We start from the raw sequence: 14,372 nt of genomic DNA on the forward strand, positions 1-14,372 counted from the left end.
TATTTTTATTTTTGGCTGTGTTGGGTCTTCGTTTCTGTAGGAGGGCTTTCTCTAGTTGCGGCAAGGGGGCGCCCCTCTTCATCGCAGTGCGCGGGCCTCTCACTATCGCGGCCTCTCTTGTTGCGGAGCACAGGCTCCAGACGCACAGGCTTAGTAGTTATGGTGCACGGGCTAGTAGTTGTGGCGCACGGGCTAGTAGTTGTGGCGCACGGGCTTAGTTGCTCCGCGGCATGTGGGATCTTCCCAGACCAGGGCTTGAACGCGTGTCCCGTGCATTGGCAGACAGATTCTCAACCACTGCGCCACCAGGGAAGCCCCAAGATACATTTGTTGAAGAAAGTTTAGTACCATCTTCAGCATTATTATGTATTTGGCTTTTTTTCTTCAATAAATTTATTTTTGAAAGACACTTAGTAACACGATGGTAAATTAGACCAGTATCAGATGCCCCAATTAGAAGGTAATTGTAAAAGCGATGTAACATGAAAATAAATGTTACTAGGGACTTCCCTGGCGGTCCAGTGGTTGACTCAGTGCTTCCACTGCAGGGGGCACGGGTTCAATCCCTGGTCCTTCCGGGAACTAAGATCCCACATGCTACACTGCGCCACCAAAAAAAAAAAAAGTTACTAAATTCTCTTGAGGGTTTTGGTGATCATTTAAGTGTACTCTAACTTGGAGATTCTATTGGTGATCTGAGATTTCTACAGTGTTCTTCCTGCAGCAGGGAGGACATTTGGGGATTAACCATGCTCCCAGAGAGAAGAATCAGGGCGCGGTTCTTTCTTAACACTTTCTCAGCCCGTTCCACCTCGCTCATGCGTGAATGGGATTGTCCCCTACCTGGTGGGCTTCTCCATATATATGTACACAACGTGGCCCACGACTCTTACCAAACTACACTCCTGGTCAGATTCTCCCTGGGATTAAACATTAACCCCAATGTTTAACCTGGAAGGGGCTTCATTTTATATAACCTTTAGATCCATCGTCCCATTTTGCAGATGGGGAACCAGAGTCTCAGAGGGGAGGAGTGACTCTGTGATGTCACAGCCAAGTTGATTGCTGAGCTGGGGCTAGGACTTCGACCTCCTGGCACCCAGTCCAGAAAGCAATTGCACACAAAATGGGAAAGTTTTGAATTGATTTAGAGACGATACAGATATCCCAACTCGGCCGAGAGCAGGTGTATTTCTCTTGAGACCCGTGGCGCACACTGAATTGTGGGGTTTGCTCCACAGATGAGTTTGGAGCCACTTCAGTGGTGGTGGGGGATTGATTTCGTGGCTGGAGGTATATCGGTGATCAAAATATACAGGTCCCTCCTCCCTGGTGTAAACAGATAACACAGATAAATAGAATTCCCTCCCATCAAAGGGGTTGTACTGGGTGTGACTGGGATGGGGGGGGTGATTTTGGCTGGGGTGGTCAGGGCAGCTACTTGGAGAGGTGACCACCAGGCTTGGGTTTCATCACAGCTTTGAGGGGTGTTAGGGGTTGAATTGTATCCCCCAGGCCCAAATTCATATGTTGGAGTCCTAACCCCCAGGGCCTCAGAATGTGACTGTATTTGGAGTTGGGGGTTTTCAAAGAGGTAATCAAGTTAAGTGAGGTCACTAGGGTGAGCTCTAATCCATAAGACTGAGGTCCTTGTAAAAAGGGGACATTTGCACACAGAGATACAGGGACAAGATGGCATCTAAAAGGCAAGGAGAGGGGCTTCCTTTGTGGTGCAGTGGTTAAGAATCTGCCTGCCAGTGCAGGGGACACAGGTTCGAGCCCTGGTCCGGGAAGATCCCACATGCCGTGGAGCAACTAAGCCCGTGCGCCGCACCTACTGAGCCTGCACGTCTGGAGCCCGCAAGCCACAACTACTGAAGCCCACACTCCTAGAGCCCGTGGTCCGCAACAAGAGAAGCCACTGCACTGAGAAGCCTGCGCACCGCAGCGAAGAGTAGCCCCCTGCTCACCACAACTAGAGAAAGCCCGTGCGCAGCAACGAGGACCCAACGCAGCCGATAAATAAATAATAAATTCTTTAAAAAATAATATAAAAGGTAAGGAGAGAGGCCTCAGAAGGAACCAGCCCTGCTGACATCTTGATCTTGGACTACCAGCCTCTGGGACTGGGAGAGAATACATTTCTGTTGTTGCAGGCCCCCAGTCTGTGGGACTTTGTTTCAGCAGCTACAGCAAACACATTCAGAAGGTGAGGGATGGAGGGCCAGGACGAATTCAGGCTCTGGGGACCCCGACATGCCTCCCCCACCCGAACCTTAAGGACTCCCTCCCAGAAGCCCCAGGGGTGGAGCCAGAGGAGACAAGATCTTCTCGCCCACAAGGGGAAGGAAGCTGAGTTGACCACATCCACAGCCGTAGGAGGCCTCCTTTTCCTGGTGAGAGGGTCAGCTCTGACCCTTGGACCCACCAGCCATAAAATAATCACCGAGGTGAGGTGAGATGAGATGGTGGTGAGACATGGGGGAAGGACTGGGCAGAGGGGTGTGGATTGCGAGATGGCAGGGGCGCTGACCCCGTTTGCTGGTCTAGACTCAGGACCCTCATGGGGTACTGTCCCAAAGGCCACCTGGTCTCCTGAAGCTGGGGGACCCCCTTCCTATGGTTGGCTCAGGGCTAGACCCTGACACCAAGCTTGGAGAACCAGATCTCTGACCCAAGGGACCTCCCAGCTCTTTCCACAAACACATCCCATCCAGCCCCACGCAGAAACTTCTAGAACCATCACAGGACTGACATCATCCTGGAACAAGGCACCACCCTGCCCTCAACTCCCCAGGATCTTTCTGCCGAGGCCTCCCTGACCCAACCGCTCCCATCTCTCTTTCCTGCTTTATTCTTCTATACCTGGTCTCTCCCAATTTATTTATTCTTTAAATTTCTAATTGAAGTATAATTGATTTACAATGTTGTGTTTCTCTTCAGTTTATTTATTTACTTGCTTATGCACAATTGATTTTACTTAGCATCTTCCCCACCTCAGAACATCAGCTCCACAGGGGCGGGGCATGGGGAATAATTGGTTACGTTCTCTGCTGGGTCCCCAATACCTGGCACACATCAGGCACTCAAGAAGTAGTGGTCATTGGGGCTTCCCTGGTGGCGCAGTGGTTAAGAATCCACCTGCTAATGTAGGGGACACGGGTTCGAGCCCTGGTCTGGGAAGATCCCACATGCCACAGAGCAACTAAGCCCGTGCGCCACAACTACTGAGGCCGCGTGCCTAGAGTAGTCCCCGCTCGCCGCAACTAGAGACAGCCCGCACGCAGCAACGAAGACCCAACGCAGCCAAAAATAAATAAATAAACTATTAAAAAAAAAAGAAGTAATGGTCACTAGAATGAATGAATGAATTCCCGGACATAACGTCCTTCATGCTTTAGGAAGGGCAGAGGGAGCCTCCCACCCCCTGACAAAGTCTCGCCTCTCATGGTATTGGGAGACCCTGGTTCAAACTTCCTGTCTTCAGTCACCCCTGAGAGCCAGGAACCCCTTGGACTGGGAAGCCTGGAGGATTAGGTGCTAATCAGTTGGCATTGCCCAAGAGCCCGATCAGAGTCCCCCTGTCCCCAGCCCCTGGCCTGCCTCAGCCACACCCATGTCACAAGGGTTTTACTCACTGCCTGGCCTGGCCGTACCCCAAGGGAGAGTCCCGGAGAAAGAGGGGGAAGGGAGGGGGGGAGCAGGTGCTCCCAGACCCCCTCACCTCTTTCCCCCAAAACTGACCTAAAGGGAGAAGTAGAAAGGACCCTCTGGCAAGCAGCCAAAGGAATGTGGAGGTGACATGGTGCCGAGGGACATGTCCCCAACTGGGCAGGGGACCTGGGCGTTGTCTCAATAGTGGCTGACTCATGGAGTGGCCATGGTGAATCATAACCCCTTATTAGCCCCTCTGTCCTCCTGTGCAGAATGGGGACTGTCATTAGGGCCAGACTTGTGCTGAGGCCAAAGGGCTGAGGGGGCCGGAAAATGACAAGCAGACGTCTGCCCTTCGAGCACCTCGGAAGCTGAGGCTGGCGTGTTTCTTACAGATTCATATACTAGTAATAATAGTAATAACCCTAAAAATGGCCAGAGTTTGAGACCTGGCTGTGTGGGCATCCCTTCTGAGCACTCCACATGTTATAATGGATCAAACCCCCAAGAACCCGGTGAAGCAGGGTCTTTATCCCGCATTTTATAGATAAAGAAAATGAGTCAAGAGGAGCAAAGTTATTTGCCCACAGTTACAAGTGGTAGAGGCAGGATTTGAACCCATGCCCTGCTCTACCCCAGCCAGTTCCATGGAAATATTCTCACTTTAAAGTTTTTAGCAGTTACATCAGAAAAGTACAAAGCAAAATGAAGTTTCGTATTAATAATAAATTTTTGTCAATCTAAATGACTGAATTCATAAACCCAAACTGTTACCATTTCAACGTGCAGTCAATGTCACAGTTATGAACGCAGTATTTCACTTTTTTTCATGCTAAGTCTTGGATATCCAATGTGTATTTCACACATACAACCCATCTCAATGTGGATGCTCAGTTTTCATCAGAAATCCTCGATCTGTATTTATAGAGTTCAGAAAATTTACAGTAAAAATGTAGATTCACATATGCAACTTGTTCCATATATACTCAAAAGTTGTCTGTTAACTGAATTAAGTATCAATTTTTAAAATTTAAATGAATAGAAATTAAAGTTAAAATCCAGTTCCTCAGTCACACTTTTTATACTTCAAGTGCTCAGTAACCACATGTGAACTTAATCCTGCTGTTGGGCTGAGCAAGTCTAATCCACAGAACCTGTGGATTACAGAAAATGTTTTCTGAAAAGGGCCAGATAGTAAATATTTTCAGCTTTGCGGGCCAAAGTGTCTCAGTCAAGACTATTGAACTGTGTGACAGCAACTGTAAACAATATGTAAACTAGTGGGAGTGACCATGTGCCAACAAAGTTTTATTTATAAAAACAAGTAAGGGGCCAGAATTGGCCCATAGACTGTAGTTTGTCAGCCACGCACTAAACTCCATGATTATATTTATACATGTTCAGTTGTTCCTTCTACAAGTATTGATTGGGCAGCTACTGCGTACCAGGCACAGTTCCAGGCACTAGGGATACTGCACACAGTAGGTCTTGTCCTAATGATTGTCCCTATTTTGCAGGTGAATTCTAGCTAGAGACTTTATGGTACTCCACCCCACAACCTTTCCTATCTCTGACTTGTTAAGCACCTGGATCGATGTTGATGTATAGAAGGAGTAAAAGACACTTTTGTAGACTGAAATAATGAATGAATATTGACATTCCCTAGGATGTGTCCCTCTGCCTGGCACAGAATAGACAATCCATAAATGTTTGTTGAATGAATGTACACTGTGATAAATGAACAAAATATATAGTGTCGGGTGACAGTAAGTTTCTATGAAGAAACATAAATCGAGATGGGGATGGAGACTGGTTTTAAAGAAGGTAGTCATGGAGAGCTTCATGGAGGAGGTGAATTCGAGCAGCCATTTAAAGGTGAAAGGAGCCAGCCACAGGGAGATCTAGGAAAGGGGATAGGACAGCAAGTGCAGAGGCGCTGAGGGAGGACCGTGCCTGGTGACATGAGTCCAGTGTGGAGGGAGAGAGAGGAAAAGCAGTGGAAGGTGGTGCAAAGGTAATGAGGGAGAGGGCTTTTTGAGTCCTAATAAGGAAAGCAGACTATGGGGGCAAGCATGGAAGCCAGGAGGAGGAGAAGGGGGAGAGTGCACTGGTCCAGCCCAGTGAGGATGGGGCTGGACCAGGACAGTAGAAATGGAGCAGACAAAGAATGAACGTATTTTGAAGGCAGAGCTATCAAGACTTGCTGATGGATTGTAATAAACATGTGCAAAGCCCACTGGAAGATAAACAGAAACACAAGAGTGTGGGAGCTGAGGGAAGGAGGAGGGTGACAGATACACAGGAAGTAGTGAAAGCCAAAAAATAATGCCACGGAATTCAGAACAGTGGTTACCTCCATGGGGGGAGGAGTAACTCCTGAAAAGGGATTTCTGGAGTTCTGGAATATTCTTTCTTTTTTTTTTTTGGCCGTGCCATGTGGTATGCGGGATCTTAGTTCCCCAACCAGGGGTCGAACCTGTGCCCCCTGCAGTGGAAGCACAGAGTCTTAACCACTGGACTGACAGGGAAGTCCAAAAATTATATATATTTTTAATTAAAAAAATTTACACAGGGTCTTGGTGCAAACCAATGCTAATATCATGCCATCAGATTAGAGTATAAGAGATTCAGTTATGAGCATTTGACAGCCAAAAAGTAAGGGGGAAGGAAAGCAATGATATGTGAATAGGCGAGGACCATTTTGGCAAATTCAGAACTGGCCAGACATTCTTGAGCATCCACCATGCCCTGAGTAGTGTCAAGGGAGATGAACAGACCTGCCTTCAACCTTCAAGGGACTCAGTCTAGTTTTGAAAAGACAATACAGACAGGCAGGACCAATCAACAAATACCTAAGGAGAGTGTGTTAAGTGCTAATCTCTATAATCTACATTCAAATGTGAAGTTTGGGGCAGGGAGAGACAGCTCTGTGGACAGGATTAATCAAGGAAAGTAAATAGTTTTTTTGTTTGTTTGTTTTGATGTTTGTTTGTTCAGTGCAAGGGTCGGAAACTCCAGCTCAAAAATTTTAAACCAAAAGGGGAAGTCACTGGCTCACATCACTGCCATGTTTCTGAAGCCAAGGAGTGGATTTCAGGTATGGCTGAGTCCAGGACTTCAGACCATGTTGTCAGGGATTGATTGCTCTCTGTCTGCTCTGCTGTATTCTGGGTGGGCTTCATTCTCAGATAGCTTCTCCCATCATGGGGTAATGATGGCCAACAGCCCCAAATCTACACTCCTACAGCTCAGCACCCCGAGAGTGCTATAGAGTGGAAAGGGGAGTTCTGGAGTGAAGTGAGTTCCCAGGGTCTAACATAATATCTGTGAGGAGTGGAGGTAGAGTTCACACACACGTCCATCTGTCTCCAACCCCTGAGTTCTTCTTAGCCACCGAATCATACTACCTCCTATAGAACTGTCCCCAAGCTGCAGAGGAAATGGTTAGAATTTTCTCAATTTTAAGAGTTTTCTCATTTGAATTTTTTTCAGTCTTTTCTGACTTTTAACTACCACTTGTCTGAGCTAGAATCTAGTACAGTATGCAATCTCCAGTCAGTAAAGATTCAGGAAGCAGTTTCTATGTGCCCTAAACTAAATGCTGGGATTTTATAGATAGGAGTCTTGTATGTTTAAGGGTGTGAGACTGAATATCATAATTTCATGGTGTTTCACATAGAACCCAGTGGCTTTTGAACATCTTACCACTTGAGTACATCTGAAACCCACAGAGGGAAGTTATTTGCCCTGGGCGAAAAGATAAGAGCTAATATAGATCTGGGCTACAGTTCCTTCAGGCTCCATGAGGAAATGTAAATGTTCCCAAGAAAAATAATATATTCACCCAAAATCAGTCATTCACATTTTACCTAGGTCTAGTTATATCTAAGTAACATCTGAGAGGGGGTGATTTTTGCCCTGGGGAAAAATGCTAAGAACTAATCTTTGAGTTATAATGCCTTAAGGCTCCATAAGAAAATGTAAATGCTCCCAAGCAAAGGAATCTATGTGCCTGATATCAGTCATTCGCACTGCAGTTGGAATTAGCTCAAAGTGCTTCGAGCACATTTTCCCTGAGGTAACTTCAGAGATGGAAAGGAAGAGGGATCTGTGAGAAAAGCACAGGTATAGGGAGACTGCCTCCTGGCAGGACTTGGTTGGCAATTATTGATATGGTAGTGTTCACATCAGAATAAAGCAATAATGATGAAAGGGAGGCATCACCTTATTTAAGGAACGTTACAGGCAAGGCAGTGGGAATGCTGGACTTTGGGGACCCAAGGTGGATCAATTTACTTTTGTAGAGGGGGCAGCTCCTAAACACTAACTCTAACACAAGGTGCGCTTGTATTAGAAAACTTGGGAAACTATGGAAAATGTATGTTTTGCATTTTATTTGTATTGTTTTATTATTATTTTTTTTTTTGCGGTACACGGGCCTCTCACTGTTGTGGCCTCTCCCGTTGCGGAGCACAGGCTCCGGACACGCAGGCTCAGCGGCCGTGGCTCACGGGCCCAGCCGCTCCGCGGCATGTGGGATCTTCCCAGACCAGGGCACGAACCCGTGTCCCCTGCATCGGCAGGTGGACTCTCAACCACTGCACCACCAGGGAAGCCCCTATTTCTTCTTTTTTTTTTAAGTTAAATTGTATTTCTTTGTTTGGAATATGTACATCGGGCACATGGCTGAGAATTCCAAAATAAATGATTATGCAGGGAAAAGCCCTCCTTCTTCTCTATCCCACCTCCCAGCTCCCAGCCCTGAAGGTTACCACCGTTACCAGATTCTTGTGTCTCATTCCAGAGATATTCTATAAATATATAAGAAACATGTATACACGTTCATTTTTCCTTTTGTCACACAGAGACAGTATCTTGTGTTGTGCACCTTAATTTTTACTTAACTAGTGCATTCTCAATGGGAAAGATATTATCTTCAAGGGGGTTGTGAAAACTAGTTCTTAGGGGGTGAAAAAAATCTTACTCTTTTACTGTATAAAGCACAGATATAATATGGTACACAAGCATGTATATAGAATACATGTGGATTTACAGTTTCACGGGGGAGCAGTTAGGAAAATGTTTTCAAAGACTCCTTGTGGGAGGGCCAGAATAAAAAAAATGTTGAGAAACACTGAAATAACCATATATTTTCAATATTGTCCCATATCAGTACATAAAGAGAACCCTCATTCTATTTCACAGCTACATAATATTCCATTGTGTTAACACATCAGACTCTATAATCAATCCCCTATTGACAGATATTTTGGTTGTTTCTAATGTTTTCCTAAACGCATTATGTGGTTGTTCATTATGTATTTAGTATGCTTTTTATTGAGGTAGAATTAATTTACAGTAATGATGCACAGGTCTTACGTGTGTTCAATTGGCTGAGTTTTGACAATTCTAGACAATCATGTAACCACCGTTAAAAATAAGATATGGAATATTTTCTCCACCCTAGAAAGTTCCTTCATGCCCCTGTCCACTCAATTGCCCACTCTACTTCAGGCAACCACTTTCTATCACCAAGAATTACTTTTGCCTCTTCTCTGGGTGTCATATAAATGGGATCCTACAGTCTTCTTTTGTGTCTGGCTTCTTTTATCACAATACATTTGAGATTCATCCATGTTGTTGAATGTATCAGTAATTTATTCCTTTTTATGGCTGAGTGCAGTTGTGTTGTATGGATATACCAGTTTGTTTATCCACTCCCCTATTGTTGGGTATTTGAGTTGTTTACAGTTCAGGACAATTATGAATCAGGCTGCTGTGAACATTCATGTACAAGTCCTTCTGTGAACATATAATTATATTTCTCTTAGCTAAATACCCAGGAATAAAATTGCTAAGTCATATGGTAAATGCATGTTTAACTTTATAAGAGATTTCCCAATTGTCCAAAGTTTCCCCAAGTGGTTGGACACTTTGGGTTCCCACAAACAGTGGGTGAGAGTTCCAGTTGCCCCAGATTTTCGGCCAACAACTGATGTTGTCTTTTGTATTGCAGTCAGTCTAGTGGGTATCTTTAAACGTTTTCATATATCAGAAATGGTTCAGTATCAATGAAGTGCAACTTAAAAACAAAGCTCACACCTATGCAATTATGTTTAAGAAATGCTACAAACTCTGTCCCTTCCAAGGGTGTTACAGAGTGTTGTAAAGGCTCTGACAAGTTCCGCAAATCTGTTTATTAACACAGTATTCCTCAATCAACACAGCATCCTCTTGTGTTATGTTTCATACTTTTTAAATAATTAATTAATTAATTTTTGGCTGCATTGGGTCTTCATTGCTGTGCGCGGGCTTTCTCTAGTTGTGGCGAGCAGGGACTGCTCTTCGTTGCGGTGCGCGGGCTTCTCATTGCCGTGGCTTCTCTTCTTGTGGAGCACAGGCTCTAGGCGTGTGGGCTTTAGTAGGTGTGCTGCAGGCTCAGTAGGTGTGGTGCACGGGCTTAGTTGCTCCACGACATGTGGGATCTTCCTGGACCAGGGCTCGAACCCGTGTCCCCTGCATTGGCAGGCGGATTCTTAACCACTGCGCCACCAGGGAAGTCCCATGTTTCGTGCTTAAACACATTGGTAGAATCTATTGTGGGAATTTTACTTTAGATTCCAACTTAGCATCGCTTTGAAGCATGTGGTCATGTCCAGTAAATTAGGTCATATGATTCCAAGGGCATCAGAAAGTCCTCTTGTCCCTCAAACGCTTATCTTTATCCTACCTTTTCAGACGTCTCTTCTTTAGGACACATAAAAGCCTTCCAAAGCCCATGATTATAAAATTACAAAAAAGTACAAATATCCTGGGGAGGTGGACTATGGGGTCTAAATCTACGTGAAGGTGTAAATGAGTAATACCAGATCCATGATTCTGGCAGGTTTTGATAAGAAGAGGAGGAAGTTCTATGTCAAGGGCACCGGGGCTCCTCAGAGTCATAAATGGGAGTGAGGGGGAGGCAGAGACAAGCCCAGAAGTCAAACTTCACCTACTTTCTCCACCTGCTGACACTGCCCTGGAAAGGAGCCTCCACAGCAAAGGCTGAATAAATATTATGACTAGGAAAGCCAAACCAAACCAAACAAACCCCTTAAAAAATCCAACACACACACACACAAATCCAACACAGAGTGGTTAAAAAGGAAATAAGAGATGCAGAGGTCAAGAGTGAGATAATGTCTCCCATCCAGAGGGGGACAGTTACTGTAATGCAGGGATTCTCCCGCCAGGCACTGCTGACATCCGGGCCAGGCTTACTCTGTGTGGGGCCGTTCCAGGCATTGTGAGGTGTGGAGCAGCATTCCTGACCCTCACTCATTCCATGCCTGGAGCACCCCCAGTTGTGACAACCACAGATGTTACCGTCAGATAAGAGAACCACTCTGGCGCAGCACATAATAGGTCGTCCTTAAATTTTTGATGCATGAATAAATAATGGCTGGTCCAGGGAGAAATGTACGCCAGGATGTGAACTTCTTGAGAGCAAGGAGGGTGTCTGAGTTACTGTGTAAACCTAGCACCTACCATCGTGCCCGGCACACAGAAGGTTCGTCATCCATTCACTAATCTCCAACAGCTTCCTGCTGTATTTCATATAAACCAAACTCCTTGCCACAGACTGCAAGGCCCTGCACGACCTGCCCCGTCCCCTCCCTGCCCTCCCCTCCTCCCTCTCTCACTCTGCTCCATCCACATGGGCCTCCTGGCTGTTCCTCCAACACGCCAGGCCCCATCCTGCCCCAGGACCTTTGCACATGCTGTTCCTTGGCCTGAAACACCCTTCCACTAGATCTCCCAGTGGCTGGCTCTTTCTCATCATTCAGGACTGTACTTAAATGTCACCTTTTTTTTTTTTTTTTTTTGGCCATGCCACATGGCATGTGAGATCTTAGTTCCCCGACCAGGGATTGAACCCGCGTCCCCTGCATTGGAAACGTGGAGTCTTAACAGATGGACCACCAGCAAAGTCCCAAAATGTCACCTCTAAAAAGAAGCCTTTGCCAGCCCTCTGTTGCCCTTTACATGATGACATTTAGTTTCTTGGTAGCATTTGCCCATTTGTCAGTTTTCTGGTGTGTTTATGCATTTATGGTCTAGCTCATCCACTGCCTTATCCCCAGGGCCTTAAATAGTGCTTGGCACACAGGAGGTGCCCAATGAGTAAGAGTTGACTGAGCACCTCCTGTGTGCCGGGCACTTCCTAGACACTGGGGACCCAGCTGAGAACAAAAGAGCCCCGAAGTCACTCACATGAAGAGGCAGGGGAGGAATGAGGGAAGAATACAGGCAAGTAAACAAGAAAATTTCAAGTAGTGAGGATTTCAGTGAAACCAGTGATGTGATAAAGAGGTACAGGGTGAGGGCTCCTCTCTGGTGAGAGGTCAGAGACGGCCTCTCAGCTGTCTGGGCTGAGATCCACAGATAGAAAACATTCCCAAATATGTGAACGCAGTGATAGATTCGGGGTGGAGGGGATAGGAGTTCCAGGCAGAGGGAACAGCTAGTGCAAAGGCCCTGAGGAGGGAATAAGTTTGGCTCAATGAATATTTATTGAGAATAAATGAATGATAGAAGATTCTAGAAGGAATCGATTGTTCTGGTTTGGCCGTGGAGAGCTTGCTTGCGGGCAGGGGGTTGGGGGTTGCCAGCTCCAATGAGGGAAGGGGGCTCCTGGCAGAGGGAAGGGCTCTAGCGGAGGCCTGGGCAGTTCTTCTTGGTTCTGTTCTGAGAGTGGACAGGACCCAGCCAGGGGCCCTGGGCTCTCCTGGAGCCGACATCCAGGGATTATGACGAGAAACAGTCCCTGAAAGTAGGGGAGAGGTCATGCGAGAGCCGCGGCTCCCCAGACTTTGGCCTTTGCCCACTGCCGGCTGGAAAAGCACGAAACATCTGAGATAACGGTCTTCCCTCCCCTCCCCCTAGCCTGCCCCCGTGTCACTGGCCCTTAACCCTGTCTGTCTTGCCTGTTCCCCAATCAGCACCTGGGGGTGGGCTAGGAGCTCCCCAGGACTATTTCAGCATCTTTTAGGGGTGGTGACAGAGCCACAGAGAAGAGCCGGCTGAGCCTGGGAGCCCTGGTGGTGGGGTGAGCCCCCACCTCGCAGCAGACGCAGAAGTGGCTGGAGAAAGAGCTGGCCAGGTTCATGAATGGGGATTTAGCAGTTGGAAAGGTGAGCCCTGCACTGGTCTCCAGGTGAGGGGGGGTTTATGCCAGGAACCTTCCCCAAGCTCCCAGGGTTGGCAGGAACCTCACATCCCATTTTACAGATGAGAAGACTGAGGCCCAGAGGGAGAATGCAACGACCAAAATTGTGTCTCCATTCTGGGGCTGCTCCTGGTCTTTCTTCCTGGTCCCCCCGCCTTCCAGAAGGGGGGAATTTGGGCAGCATGGGAGTGCAGGAGAGGGCTAGTTCCATCGGCTGATCATCCCCACGGGGGCATCTGTCTACCACTTTTTAAAGAAATTGGCTGTCAGGCCCCGGGAGTCTCTGGGTTGGCCCCAAAACACAGATTTGGAGACAGAAGTCCAGCAAGCAGGAGCAGCAGGCCCGACCTTGGGGCTGGAGCCGGGATGGAACTGGAGCAGGATGGACCTCAGGGTGGTGTGCAGATGGGTGGTGGGGAGGAGAAGGGCTGCGTGACCCTCACAAATGTCCCCTCCTTGCCCCAGATGGCTTCCTCCACCAGTCTCACGTGCCCTACCGACAGCCTGGAACTCTTGGATCTCCTGTTTGACCGGCAGGACGGCATCCTGAGACACATAGAGCTGGGCGAGGACTGGGGCCACGTTGAGGACCAGGTGATAACCCGCTGCATTTACCCCAGGGCCAGAGCCAGGACCCCACTCAGCTCTGTGCGTTTATTGCTCATGTGTGAGATTTTAAAAGCACGTTATTGTATGGAACCTCTCAGCGACCTAAGGGGCAGATGCCATCACCTCCTTCTTATAGGTGGGGAAAAGCGAGGCCCAGAGAGGGGTGGTAACTTGTCCTGGGTCACACAGCAGTTTGGAGTTGGGTCCAGACTTAAACTTGGGGCCTGTGCCTCAACACGGTTGGATGTTGTTCCCGTGCTACATGACTGTGTTCAGGCTCCAACAACACTGGGGGCAAGGAGCGTTAGCTCTTTCCATCTTACAGAAAGGACACGTGAGGCCCAGAGAGGGTCAGTGGCTTGCCCAGAGACACACAGCTATCCAAACCGAAACATAGGCCTCCTAATTCCCACCGTCCCTCTCCGTCCCAACAGGTCCTGCCAGGCCCGAACTCTGATGATTTCCTCAACTCCATCCTGGGTTCTGGAGAATCAGTGCCCAGCTCCCCGACCTGGTCTCCTGCGGCCAGTGACAGTGGCATCTCAGAAGATCTGCCCTCCGACCCCCAGGACACCCCTCCACACAGTGGGGTGGTTGCCACCCCGGCCAGCTGCCATAGCGCAGAGTCTGGCAAGGGGCCCTGCCCCTCCTACCATACTGGCCCTGCCTGCCCCACCAGGAACCTTGGGCCAGTGGCCCAAGGGTTTGAGGCTTCCGTTGCTATAGACCTGGGTGAGTCCTGAGTCTTTGCCAACTACCCTCACCTTCTCCCAGGCACTGTACATGCAAACCCATTTTCGGTACGCAGGCCTCTCACTGTTGTGGCCTCTCCCGTTGCGGAGCACAGGCTCCAGACGTGCAGGCTCAGCGGCCATGGCTCACGGGCCCAGCCGCTCTG

At 47.9% G+C, this 14,372-nt stretch overlaps 1 protein-coding gene across 7 annotated transcripts in view; it reads left to right on the forward strand.

Annotated features, from left to right (window-relative positions):
* CREB3L3 (cAMP responsive element binding protein 3 like 3) overlaps positions 1-14,372 on the forward strand; it is a 40,279-nt gene that overhangs the window by 16,317 nt on the left and 9,590 nt on the right. For 2 of the 7 annotated variants that reach the window (XM_029218969.1, XM_029218971.1), the window contains exons 3-5: positions 12,689-12,830; positions 13,331-13,459; positions 13,909-14,206. In XM_029218969.1, coding sequence (XP_029074802.1) covers positions 12,804-12,830; positions 13,331-13,459; positions 13,909-14,206 — 454 coding nt within the window. In that variant the 5' untranslated portion in view covers positions 12,689-12,803. Of the gene's footprint in view, positions 1-3,243; positions 6,752-10,143; positions 13,460-13,908; positions 14,207-14,372 lie in introns of those variants that run through there. The other 5 variants (XM_029218965.1, XM_029218966.1, XM_029218967.1 and 2 more) reach the window with 4 other exon arrangements.

Source organism: Monodon monoceros, unplaced genomic scaffold (assembly GCF_005190385.1).
Source record: "Monodon monoceros isolate NGI ecotype Baffin Bay Population unplaced genomic scaffold, NGI_Narwhal_1 Super_Scaffold_12, whole genome shotgun sequence".
Classification (NCBI taxonomy): Eukaryota; Metazoa; Chordata; class Mammalia; order Artiodactyla; family Monodontidae; genus Monodon; species Monodon monoceros.